The sequence below is a fragment of the Syngnathus typhle genome, linkage group LG3, assembly GCF_033458585.1.
Source record: "Syngnathus typhle isolate RoL2023-S1 ecotype Sweden linkage group LG3, RoL_Styp_1.0, whole genome shotgun sequence".
NCBI lineage: Eukaryota > Metazoa > Chordata > Actinopteri > Syngnathiformes > Syngnathidae > Syngnathus > Syngnathus typhle.
Genome location: NC_083740.1, coordinates 7046737 through 7060012, shown reverse-complemented (window position 1 = coordinate 7060012; position 13276 = coordinate 7046737). Strand labels below are relative to the sequence as shown.

At 39.3% G+C, this 13276-nt stretch overlaps 1 protein-coding gene across 1 annotated transcript; it reads right to left on the bottom strand.

Annotated features, from left to right (window-relative positions):
• Nucleotides 1–428: 428 nt before the first annotated feature.
• ugt8 (UDP glycosyltransferase 8) lies at nt 429–12785 on the bottom strand. The gene is made up of 6 exons (XM_061274147.1): nt 12506–12785; nt 9632–10464; nt 7965–8107; nt 5397–5473; nt 4792–5011; nt 429–3924 (listed from the first exon to the last, which is right to left on the bottom strand). Exons 2-6 carry the CDS (start codon nt 10460–10462, stop codon nt 3549–3551), a joined length of 1647 nt encoding a protein of 548 aa, XP_061130131.1. The 5' UTR covers nt 10463–10464; nt 12506–12785; the 3' UTR covers nt 429–3548.
• Nucleotides 12786–13276: the final 491 nt, after the last annotated feature.

The window sequence follows — 13276 nt, the reverse complement described above, 5'->3', positions numbered from 1 at the left end:
ATATCTATTTTTCTTATATATTTTGCAAGCTTCGGCACGGGACCGCGACGAGCGTCTTTACCTGAATTTACCTGTGTCAAGAGGCTCAGGTGCACCGACGGATGCAATTTGGAGAGAATCCCCAAATTTTATATATTTTTCAAAATAAATTCTTACTCATTTTTGCGAAATTTGCGGGCTCGACTGGGGAAACATGTCATGTGACCGGGACGAGCGCCTCGACCTGAATTAATTGATCGCCTATAATTTTTTTTTTTTTTCTGTGCGGCCTGGTACCAAATGACCCACGGACCGGTACCGTGGTTGGGGACCACTGGTCTATAGGACCTCTTATCAAGCTGAGACCCAAAACATCCTCAATATCTGTATTAATCTTTTTTTTTTTTTTTAAATCTTGCTTTTAGCAAAGTGACCAACAAAAGCATGACTTCTGCAAAGCTTTTTATTGAGCATTAGTATTTTGTTTACATTGCAATATATACAACACATAATGGGAACATTTTAAAATCAAGGTAAAGTAGTTTAAAATCCAAACTAAAGAATGAAATGTAAGGAAACACGGTTGAATTCCCATGTTCATTTAAAAAAAAAAAAAAAAAGTTAAGCTACAGATCAAAACAGGAGCTACAGTAGAACGTCTTTTACAACATTAATACTGAAATAAGCAAATAACAATGTAAATTCATAATTTTGCTTCTGTGTCTTTCCAGACCCTGTTCATAGCTTGTGAAGCACTTGATGGCCAACAAACCTGAGAGCTGAATGTATTACTAATGATGAAAATGATCATTCAGGTATATTTTCAGCAGGCATAGCTCAGTGTCATTGCAGCTCACAGGAGAAAGAATGACAAGAAAGCTTTCATCAACTTACAATAGGTTGCTGATCAGTGAAATAATTCACTAATGCACTGTAATGTATTACAGGCTCTTTTTAAGAGAATTCATGAGGCTTTTGTGTAAAAAATGCATTGATAGAAAATGCCATTATTATGCTTGCTCAGAGAACCCATGTTATTTTTAAATAAAAATGATGAAAGTTGGTCCTCACACTTACAAAAAAGAAAATGTCCATTACAGCAGCTTGCGCAGGCATGTTGTCAATCATGTAGGAAATAATATTATGTGCATCATACACTCTTGTAAAATTCCTGAACAAATCAGAACTAATTTCCAGTAATTATTTAAAAGGTCTTTTTAAAAGGTAGTTAAATAGTGTATTTTTAAAAATTAGTTTTAACAGGAGATTTTCTCTAAATGTTCACAACTAATGTATTGAGGACTATGTCTGGAAGACTTGTCCCAAATGAAGGTCTGCGAGGCTGTATAGGTACAATATTTTCCTATAACACAAAGTCATCTTTTTTTCCAGACACTGCCTCTGCTCTTTGCCTCAATTCTGGACACAACAAATTTAACTTACAGAATTGAAAACAATCAACTCATTAATTATGCCCGGCTCCAATCAGTATAGGTCACCCTTATTTCTCACCATACAATATAACTGCCCTGCATCTGCATATAGACTATACAGCGACCTACAGCAGACCATGGAGCAGATTTACACAAAATGAAGAAAATGTTTTGAAATGATGAACTCCTTTACAGACAGATAGACAAACAGACAGACAGACACCGCTTTGCCCTTTGGGAACTGGTGATGTGCCAACAGCTGTCTGCATGATATTTACTAATTCCAGCTTGGAATTTACCAGTTGCCCTAAATAACATATATTCTCTTGTTATTCGTACCTGCAAAGTAATCAAAGCATCCAGACGTGATTTTATGAGCTATTTGCAGTTTCACAGTGAAAGTAGGTCCGTGTGTACTTGCACCTACAATTCCATTTCTACGACCCCACAAAAACCTGCAAGAATCATGACAAGCAAGTCTTTTCTTTGCCACATAGATAATTTTTCAATGCTTGGTCACCTTGGTTGTGTATATGATGTCAAGCAAAACTCGTGAATAGGAGATGCGCCAGCATGCTGTAAAAGCCAGCTAACAATGTTGGAAGGATCGACATTCCCATCAGAGGCATTGAACAGACTTGGAAATTAAGTTGTAACTTGCTCCTTTCTCAATTGAATTTCATGAGGTTTCCTTTTTTGCCAAGACTAACTTGTGTCCTATCAAAACATTTGAAAAAAAAAACTTGGTATTCTTATCACACATGAAATGTGTTTATGACTTTACTTATTCATCATATCTGTCGTCTTAATACAAGTGCTAAGTGTATGGATACCCAATTCTGGGAGCACATAATATTTGAGTACAAAGGAAATTTGGGGTATATTTGAGTGTGTATTATTGTTGGGAAAATATGGTAATTCATCCTTGGGTAGCTTGAAAGATAATATAGAAATTAGATTATTATTATTATCATCTCTTATTACGTATACTCTTATTATTATTATTATTATTATTATACACTACATTTGCTTATACATTAAACCTGCATGCATAAAAGTAAATCAAACCATTTGACTGTCAGGTAATCACATCCAGGGTTTACATTTACTTCTGCACTCACCAACCGAACAACATGGAAAGAATGGGATTACAGTTTTATATTTATCAATCTTAATAGTTAATCCAAGTATTCGCAATCTTAGTCATATTAATCCAAATAGTTTGTCAGCTCCCAATGACAACCACACGCTCACAAATGAGCAACCCAACCAGTGATTCAACCTGGTCAAAAATCAATAGATACTGTACCTATCTGACCGATAAATACATTAAATAGATATGGATTCAGAACTACATTGACAGGGGAAAACAGACAGGCGCAGGCAGCTGACCAAACCGATCCTACCAATTTCATTAGTCATTCATCATTAATTTTTGAATTACTTTTATTTGTAAACATACACCCTAAAAGCAGTCTAGCAGAGATTGACTCGCATGATGTGATAATCACCTAATTAAACGTGACAATCGGGGGAATTATCTAACAGATCTATATTTAAGATAGAGGACGATTTCACAGGAGTAAGCATACATAAGTAAAACATGACATAACATTGGGGATATTAGAGCGACTGCATATCCATCATCATGCTATCACACCACAAAATAAGTCCATTAAATAAATTAAAATAAGATAAAACATCCATTGTTAAAACTCGTTTATACAGTAATAAATAGATGTGCCCTCGGGCTGATGCAGACACTCGGTGAACTTTTCATTAAATATTCCAAAAAATGTTAAAAGTTCATGTGTGGTTAGTGATGTCACCATCATGGTCATTCCACTCTTAGAAGGCCAGAAAGATGTGCTGGAGAAAAGTGTTTTATCCTCAGTGTTCCAATTTGGTGATATGCTGCAGCAGATGCGATTAGACTTTAAATTCTCCTCAGCGGGCGCACTTTTACACATACACGCAGACACAAGCGCTCCATACAGATATTGCATATCCTTCTTCACTTGCCTCTTGATGCAGACCTAACAAGGGCTTTCCTCCGAAGCTTTTATAAAAAACAAAAACCGAGGGCTCACAGCCTTGAGCAACTGCCTCCTCATCCCTCTTGGCCGTTTGAGAAAATTAATTCACCTTCTTCTCCGTCTTTAAGGAGCCGTTGCCTTTGTGTTTACCGTTGGACAAGGAGTGGCAGTATCCATTAACCATGTTTCCCTCCTCCCTGGAAACGCCGCCTTCTTGGCTCTTGTCACCATATTTTGCCCTCAGTAACCGTCCCAAATGTCGCAAGGCAAAGACAGAGATAACCAAGGCTGACCCTATGGTGAAAATCACATCCAGCAAGAAGTACTGGTAGAGGGATATGTCATATACAGCAGAGCGCAGGTGGCCCGTGCCATTGTGCCGCAGGGTGTAGTTGATCCAGTAGGCGGCTCTTGTCACTGGGTGGTCTGGCTGGTCTTTGTGGATAGTAGAGAGAATGGTTGCCCGCTGTCGGTACCTGTAGAGTGGTAACCTTTTTTAGGTCATGTAAATTAAACGTGAAAAACAAGCCCTAATGACAATACATTGAAGCCAGTTGCATATTTTCTTTGGGAAAAATGTATCCTAAATGTAAAATAAATTGGTCATATTGTATGACAATGATATCAGTGTGCATCATGATATTGGTTTTTTTATATATATATTATGTGGTGTTTTAAATCTTGAAATCTTCTAAACACCTGGTTTTTTTTTTAATCTCTTTTGTTTGTTCTTTTTTAATTCTCTTGAATTATGACTGCTGTATACTGGAATTTCCTCATTTGGGACAAATAAAGAAATGTATTTTTTATATTCTTCATATTCGCTTAAAACATCAATGAAAACATGTTTTGTCATTTTATCATATATCTAGTGATGGGAATATGAAGCTTCAAATTTGCCTCATGAACCAGTTGTATTTGACTCCTCTAGATGGCACTATTGGGGGTCAAGACATGGCAAGTCTGTATTTTCAGGGCAATGTTGAACAGAACCAAAGTTCATATAGCAGGCTAAATTTGAAATGCAATCTCAGTGTGTCTGGCATGTGAACAGAGGTGATGTGTTGTGTTTGCTGAAATGCATGTGGTCTAGCGTGTAGCTCATCTTTTTATTATCTCATCTAAAGAAGATATCTAAAGAAGAGCAATTCAGGAGGAGATAGAAATAGAGTACTTTGGGTAAATGAGGCGCTGCTTTTCGCTCTAATTTCATGGAGATGTCAATGAGACGTCTATTTTATGCTTCATGTTTCAAGTGGGATTAAATAAAAGTCAAATTTAAAGTTTAAATGTGAACAAAAACAACTCAAATTAAATGAAATACAGTAGAAAGGCCATCTCACCTTGGGTCATTTATGACAGTGAAGAGGGCATTGTAGAGGTCATCTGCGCTCATGCTTTTCCAGTGCAACATAATGCCCATACCTTTGGCAGTCACACGGGTCATTGTGTCGTAGTGGTCTCCAAACAGGGGCACACCCACCACTGGCACCCCGTGGTACATGGCTTCAAAGATACTGTTCAGCCCACCGTGACTCAAGAAGGCTCTAATGTTGGAATGACCTTATCAATAAAAAACATGAGTTGTTGTGTGATTAATTTTTGGAATATGTGCAAATAACGCTGGCAAAGGTTTCGTAAGATCCACACCAGTGACTCATCCAGATTAGAATGCGGCACGATGAGTTTCGTATTGTATTTGCAACGCTAAAATGTTTGCCAATTTTTGCATTTTTATATTCAGCGTTAAAAGCTAAAACAAAACAGAACTAGTCATACTAAATAAAGTCAGACAGTCATTCAGTACTGCACATTCCTATTTCCTGAGACATCCACATAATAAAGTAGGCAGGAGAGGAAGGATTTGTGAAGGTGAACCATTGTGGGTACACTAAAATGCATTCTAAACGCTGAGCAGAGCTGTCCTGAAATGCTCTTGTAAACTCACCCAATAAATCATTCTGAGGCATCCAATCAACAAGCTTGGTGTTGCTGCCGATGTTACTAGGCGGAACACCGGAAAATCTGTTTTGAAAAAAAAAAGGGGTGTAAACAAGAGTATAATTTGCATTTTACATCATGATTATCAAAAAATGCAATCACTGACCTACTTTTGCCACAAATCTGTGACAAAGGTCACTGCCAGACATTCAAGTCTAAAAATGAACACCTGATATACTTGGTCTATTATTTAATGGCATCCTTATATTAAGTCTATGATGAATTGTTTTGATTACGTCACCCCCCTCACGCACAGTATTCAATAGTCTTAAATTGATGTCTGTATATTATTTTCAGGAAGTGGGGAAATTTGCATCAGTTTATCGCATTTGAATGATGTACAAGCCATGTACAGCACATGGTCAAAATAAGTCAACCTTTTTCAAAGATGTGAAGCACAATTCAACGTGTCAGAGATGTATATTTCAGAACACAAACATGGATTGCTAATACAAGATGGAAGAAATTGGTCAACATTTCCCATTGTGGAAAAAAGTTGCAACTGGTCTTGAATGGGATTTCATTTCCCATTCTAACACAAGCAGCAGCCAATGCAGACACATCCGTTCGTCGAAATCTTTTATCTCACTATCTGCAACAAAACACTAAGTCACTGTGCTGCCAATCAAGGCCTACATTCATGCAGGCCAATGATCAATGACACGATTCATTGGGCTTGATCCCACCTCATTTCCTCAGCCCCCCTTTTCTGTTGTAGTTCTCTCAATTTGAAATATCACGTCCTGATAGTGGAGCGTCATATGATCAAAATTACAGGCCAACAAAACAACAACATTTTACACAAATGAGTTTGTTACCTGCCTTACTGAATTGCCATGTGCTCAAATCCAGGAACCAACTCATTTGGTAGTTTTGAAAAGTGACTGGATTCTGTTGTCGTCTATAGCTGACTATTGGCGCATGTTAAAATATCTCAATTGCAGATATTAAATCCACAAGCTAACAAAATTAATCAAATAAAGAGACATATTTTGGACGTTTTTTTTTTTTTTGTAAGGGGGGAAAAGGTCCAGTGAGCATGCAACGCAAGTAAAATAAAGACACATTTTACAAACAGCAGCAGAAAACGTACTTACGGCGACAGGTGATTCGCACGTGTCAACAAACCCCGCTCTGTACAATTAAACACGCTGCGAGCGACTCTCCAATGAGTCAAGGGATCCTTCAAAGCCGATTTTTCTACAAATGTAATCGCCTTGAGTGTCATAGTTGGTGGCTATAACAACATTGTTAAGAATATCAAAGTCATTCAATATTGGTAAGGGAAAAATATGTCAATACTGACACTCTTAGACAATGAATGGTTCAAAAAATGATAAAATACAATAGTATCTCATATTTGCTAGAATCTCTTTCGTGTCATTGTCTATGGGTCAGTGTGATGAATAGGTAAATGATTACATAAAATTGAATTCTCTGCTCACGGACCAAGCACAAACATTTACCCAAAGTTCATGTTGAACCCTTTGTTACTGATTCATTTGCAGAGCACATACTCATGCCTGACTTATCATTCTTTTTTTTTTGTGGATAAAGCAAAAAACTAAAACCATTCACAGAAAGCCCAGCTATGCAGCAAACACCCTGTACCGTACAAGAGAGTTTACGTTCGACAATGATTAACTAAGTGAATTTTCCAGCCCTTTTGTACTGCCACTTAGTGTGATAAATTGGTTCATTCCATCTGTGAAATCCTTGATTACAATAATACATGAGTCATCAAGAGAAGTGAGTCTTAAGTGCTCCATTTTCGATACCAATTGTCCTCATTCAGGTTCACGGGTGAGCTCAGGGTCAGACTCAGCGTCTTTGAGTATGAGCCACGGTGGCCGTCAGTCGGGACTGGCCCTGTATTGCTAAGAGCTACACAAAAATACACAGAAATTAATTCATTCTCATTTCTCATAAGAATATAATTTTCAAAAAGCCCCACCAAATAGTTTCAGGGGAAAAAATATTGTCGTTTTATTTTTTTTATGTTCCTGTTTTGATAGCTATTTTACTATTCCAATATACTGTGCAATATCTAATGACAGTGTTATTTACCAAATGACGCATAAATTAAAATGTTTGTGATATTTTAAGCAAAGTACTCAAAACACGATGTTCCAATGAAGATAGTTTCTTGCATAAATTTCATGTGCATAACAAATCTAGTCGTGTACCCTATTAGTCCAATACATGTTTTTAGAATACATGTTTTTAGAATGTAGGAAATAACTAAAGAACCCAGAGGAAAATCTTCAGGAGAGCAATCAACCACTAAACGGGAGAGCAGGAGACCAGATAAAAACCGGCCGCACAGTTTTAATTCAAAGCAAGCCAGGAAAATATATAGTAGCAAAGTCAGAATGGATAACAGAAATGTTCACATTTTAAAACAGAGGTGCTTGAGAAACAAGGTGGGAAAATATCAGGACAATTAAGTGGAACATTTCCACCTCATTCACTCTGATAGCTGTGATGAATAAACAAGGAAAAGGTGGTACATTACCTCCAGATGACTTGCTGGGGTAGCCTGGCGAGAGCTCCTGCCAGTTTATGTGCAATGTCATGGGAAAGGTACTTCACCCCAGCGCCGAAGGACACAACAACAAAGCCGTGCTCTGCTGTATCATTAACCAATTCTTCAAAGTCCTGCGGTAATATGTAAAAAAAAAAATGGAAAGGATGACAAATTTGTATTATAACACACAATGTTCACTCCTTCACTTCAAGTTACTATGTAAGTTATTTTATTACTTAGCTTACACTTGTTGTAGAGTTTCATGTGCAGTTTGAATTTGGAAAAATTAACAACGAACGGAACAATCCATTGCCTTTAAACAAGATTGTAGTTGAGTTATTTTATCGAGTGATAGTGTCAACAGCAATAAATATTACAGTGTTGATATACATGAGGCTTTATCTAGCGTTTATGATTTAACGAGGTCTGAGGTCATAAAACGGATTCAAAATGTCGTTAGAGGGTTGTCTTGCTGATAAAGGAAATAAGTCAGTCAAATAAAACCTCGTTCCAGGTCCAAATTGTTGTCTGATTTGTAGGCTTCTATTTGATGTCCCATTTTCATCTTTACAAATTGAATACATCACAACAAGATATTTTAGCAAACAACAACACTGCTGCTGCAGCCAAATGGATACTGAGTATCATACTGCAGCATCAAAAGCCAGCACGCAGCAATCGTTTTGCATCATTTTTTTTTTTTTTGTCATTTATCACTTAGGTATGTTAACAGGATGGCGTGACACTGGTCAAGGAAGGATCAGAGAGGAGCCATGTCTGAGTCTTCCACATCCAACAGACGGCGGTAAATGGTCCAGCTGTGGCAGCTAAAACCGGCCCTGGCACGGAGTAACTGCAATGGCACACTGTGCTCTGTGTCCAAGCGGAGCAGCCTGCTTGTCCCTACAAGGAAGCCACAGTGACCCCATAAAAAGTCTCAGTGTCCCCTGGCTTCTGCCAAGAACAATGGCCTCGTTCTCCCTGCGCTTACATTCTAACTCCCTCACACATTAGGGCACAATGCTCCCTCTTGGCCAAAGAAGCATTCCAAAACCTCCACGCAGAAGATACCAACGACCCGCGCTGTCTTTGTCCAAACCGTGGACTAAGTCCCTCCTACCATCACCCTCAGCTGCCCGTCAGTCTCTTCCCTCTAGTATCTACTACATCGATTTAAACCAATGACATGAGTTCAACCGGAGTCAAATTCCTTATTTGGCATGCACAAACTTGGCCAATAAAGCTGATTTTCAGGCAGCTTTGTGTACAATTTAGTGGGGACATGCAAGTAATAATAAAAAGACACAAAGAAACCATGTCAAATCATATAAATATTTCATAACATTTTTACAGCAACGACAGTTTGTGTAGAAAAGATGTAAATTAGCTACGACTTCTGTTCATTTGAATAAAGTGTCTAAGGTTAATTGATGGTCAAAGTGTTAATTTTGACCCTTGGGGCGGAAGCCAGAGGCCAGCCATCAGTTCATTGTCGATTCTGACAACATGATGGCGACGAATTTTTGAGAAGTGTTCAAAGTTATACTATAGAAGAGAAAATGATTAAATGTAAAGGTAGCACATCGTCTATGTCTAACAAAAGCAAGCTAATGTGATGTTTTTAGTATGTCGGCACATGGCAGCTTGCAACTCACCTGTGGCAGTGGATTTGCTGGTCTGGTGAGGATGCCTCCGACGTATACCACGTGCGGGAGGGTGGGCCGGGGGAACTCCAGCGCCAAGTCGGTGCACAGCATCCACATCTGGCTGCCTCGCACCAACTCGGTCATAGGTACTTGCGGCTTTATTCCATGCTTCATCATGATGCGGTCGTACTTGGGGATCACGATAAAATGGACTCCAAAGTTCTCTAAGAGGTAGACGATTGTGTTGGAGATCCGTTGGAACAGTGACATGCGGTCGGTCAGCAACGAGTTGAAGACGGGCACGTACGAGAGCGGGGCCGGGGCTCCCACCTCCGTGGGGTACCACAAACCTGTGCTGACCACGGCATATTTCAAGCCGAGAATATGCCCGAGAACAAACCCGCACATTTCATTGGGGTCCACCAGCAACAAGTCAAACTTGACCTGCTTGAGGCGGGCCATGACCTCTTTATTGCCTACTACTGCATCGCAATTCTGACTGTAGTGTTCAAGAATGTCAAAAAGCTCCAGAAATGTAAGGCGGCCTGAAAAGATGTTGTCAACTTTGGACTGCAGGAAACTCTCGGCTGTGCTGCTGTTGAACACGCCAGGGTAGCGCTGTAGTTTATAATGAGGAGAAGGGAGTACCTCGCGACCCTCCGAGACAAGGAAATGGATCTCATGGCCCTCTTGATGCAGAGAGTTGGCCAACGTCTTGAAGATGTACATATGCGATTCAAACAGGGTTGGTGGGACCACGATGATTTTGGCAGCCCACGATGTGCCGAGATGCCACGTCAGGAGGCCGAGGAGGACAAGTACCGATGAGGGCAGGAGCATGGCTAAAATGAGAGAAAGATAATCATATTAAAACACATTTAATAACGGAACTTATTCACTTATTCAACCGTGCACGCTCCATCACGCTGTGGGTAGCACTATCGTCACCCCCCCCCCAAAAAAAAGATACAGAAGAAGAAACAGTTGCTCTGTTTGCAAACACCAACACAAAGAGCAATTCTTGAGTTTTATCACCTCATCTATGGCATAATATTCATATATTCCTTCTTCTACACAGAGAGGAAATGTTCATCATAGAAAACTATGAACATTTTGTGGATGCTTCATGAATATAAAAAAGGCACATAGACACACTGTAGCTTTGCAAAAAGATGGAGTCTCACTGAGCTGGCCTGAATGCAACACTTGAGAACATGCAACCAGTAAGCATCAAAGTGTGAGACAAAAGGTGAAATTCTAATCAGGGTCTGTTTTCATGGGACTTTGTAAAGTGGTGTTGTATGGGCCACAAAAGCACCCATAACATTGTGGTGCAAATAGTGATTTTATTTTGATTTATTTTTTAAATATAACCTCAGTAGAAACAACTAAAATCAAGTGTATTCTATAGCGGGACAAACTTTTCTTTATAGTCAATAGAAAGTACGTATATAATATAGAATAAAAAGGGTTTCTAATTATTATCTATTAGCCTCACATTATGATATTTTACTGGTGCATATTTTAAGCCACACAGGCCCATGCATGAGTAGTGTTTCAAATTCTGCAACTGTAAAAAAAAAAAAAAAAGGAGAAGAGCTTGCGGGCATATGACACTGTTGTTCAAGTTCAACCAGTTTCTTTTTTTCCCTTGGGATCTATCCTAGAAAGTGGGGGCAGTAATACTATGCATGTATTGCCAAAACTATTGCAGCTGTTGTCATGATGCTATCTGCAACGTTCCGTTTCAAATACATTATCATGCTAAAATGTTAAGGTGGAGCTTGAAAGGGGAAAACAACACTTGTTTTTTTTTTGCTGAGTCACAAACCAGTTTATAGAAGCAGCCTACACACCATCTCGTCAAGCTTTCATCATCCCCAACATTGTTTCATCTAATGCAATGACGGTATACGTGAAAAGTTAATCATATCAGCCGTAAGTATCAAATTCATTTTTTTTCACTTTACACATTCATTCATGATGACTTGCTCTCATGCTATCACTCTAAGGATCACCACACTTATGAACTGGTCCGACAAGCTGTCTTGCTCCATTAGTAGATCCCGACCACACCAACAAAACACAAGTCAGCTGTCAAACTGCAGATAGCAGGCAAGAACAAGGCCAGAATAAAGCTCATCCATGCAAGAGTCCATTACTATTTGCAGAACGGGACAGACGTTGTTAATCCAGGCGCAAATATGCATGACTGTTGCAAATATTTGACAATACATTTAGCATGTAAAATGTGATTAAGAGTCATGTAACAATTCAAATGCAATATAAACCTAAAATAGAATTGTCTTATAGATGTCAAGCAGCTTCATGTTTCATTTGTTCCAACTCTTATTTCATAATATCAAAGTGGGTTTTACAATTAGGGGTTTCTGCCTCAGGTAGATTGAAAATATTTAAACATTTAAATGTAGTTAACTATGGCAACAGTTTATTGTGGACATTGACATGAAAGGATCATAAAAGCACAACGTTTAATATGTATTGACACCAACAAGTGGAAAAACACGCCTTTAACTCAACATGCAAGCCCAAATGCAACTTTATGGAATAATTAGATTGGGAACGATTGATGTAAACAATAAAGAACAAAATAATGTAACGAGCTGCAGTAATAGGAAACGCGCCGCGCTGGAGGGATTTCACGCGTCATTTGTACCCTTGTGCAGGAGTGTCGGGAACGCAACACGGTCACCTGGTTACACCTGTACCTCGAGAGGGCTTTGACTGAGCAACAATTCGGGGCACTATAAATAACTTTTAATTTGTTCAATTTCACTGTCGTTTTGCTGTTCGATCGTGGGGAAATCAAGTTAGATGAACCTGATCGTGCGTGACACCTGTCAGCGGCGTTGCTGGCCCTACCTTGTGACTTGAATGTTGATCCGGATCAGAGGAAAACGCCTCTTTTGGTTCTGTTCCCTTGAGGTGAAGGTCAACTTGGGAGCCCAGGAGTGATCGAAAAGTGATATCAAGAGTACAGCGCATGTATGTTGCCAAATGGTTGCCCAGGTTTGGAGGACGGCAACCAGAGGGAGTATTCAACCAACTGTAGCTGGGTCCGGTGGCAAAGGGAGGAAGGCGGGACTAGCACCGACCCAGGGAGGGATGGAAAGACGGGGAGTGGCTGAAAATGGCCCGCGGTGCTCGGTTGAGGAAAGAGAACAATGAAGTGGGTGAGACTCTTGGTTTGTGTTACAGGTTGGTGTTGATGGTGTCAGCATTTGGGATGAGCCCTATAGGGGACGGGACTTCACCAGACTTGTGTTTGACAGCAACAGCCTATGAAAAAAAAATCTCACTGGCCTTAACATTAAGTGTCAGTGGTGGACGTGGTCCAGGAAAGCTTCCACATCTGGCCCAAGGCTTGGTCAGAACCCTAGCCAATTTATATAATCCAAATTTACAAAATTAATTGACCTTGCTTGTCTAGCATATTTAATTGTTCATGTTAATTTCAATTTACTCTCCTTACTATTTGATTTGAAATTGGGAAATTGGTAATTTGTCTGAATATAAGGGGAATTTTACCCCGATTTATGACGCCTTCTAGAGGCCACGGAGCCCTCAACGTCTGCCGTCCTTGGGCCTGGAACATGCATAAGGATCTTTGAAATCTTAAAAGATTGTTTTATC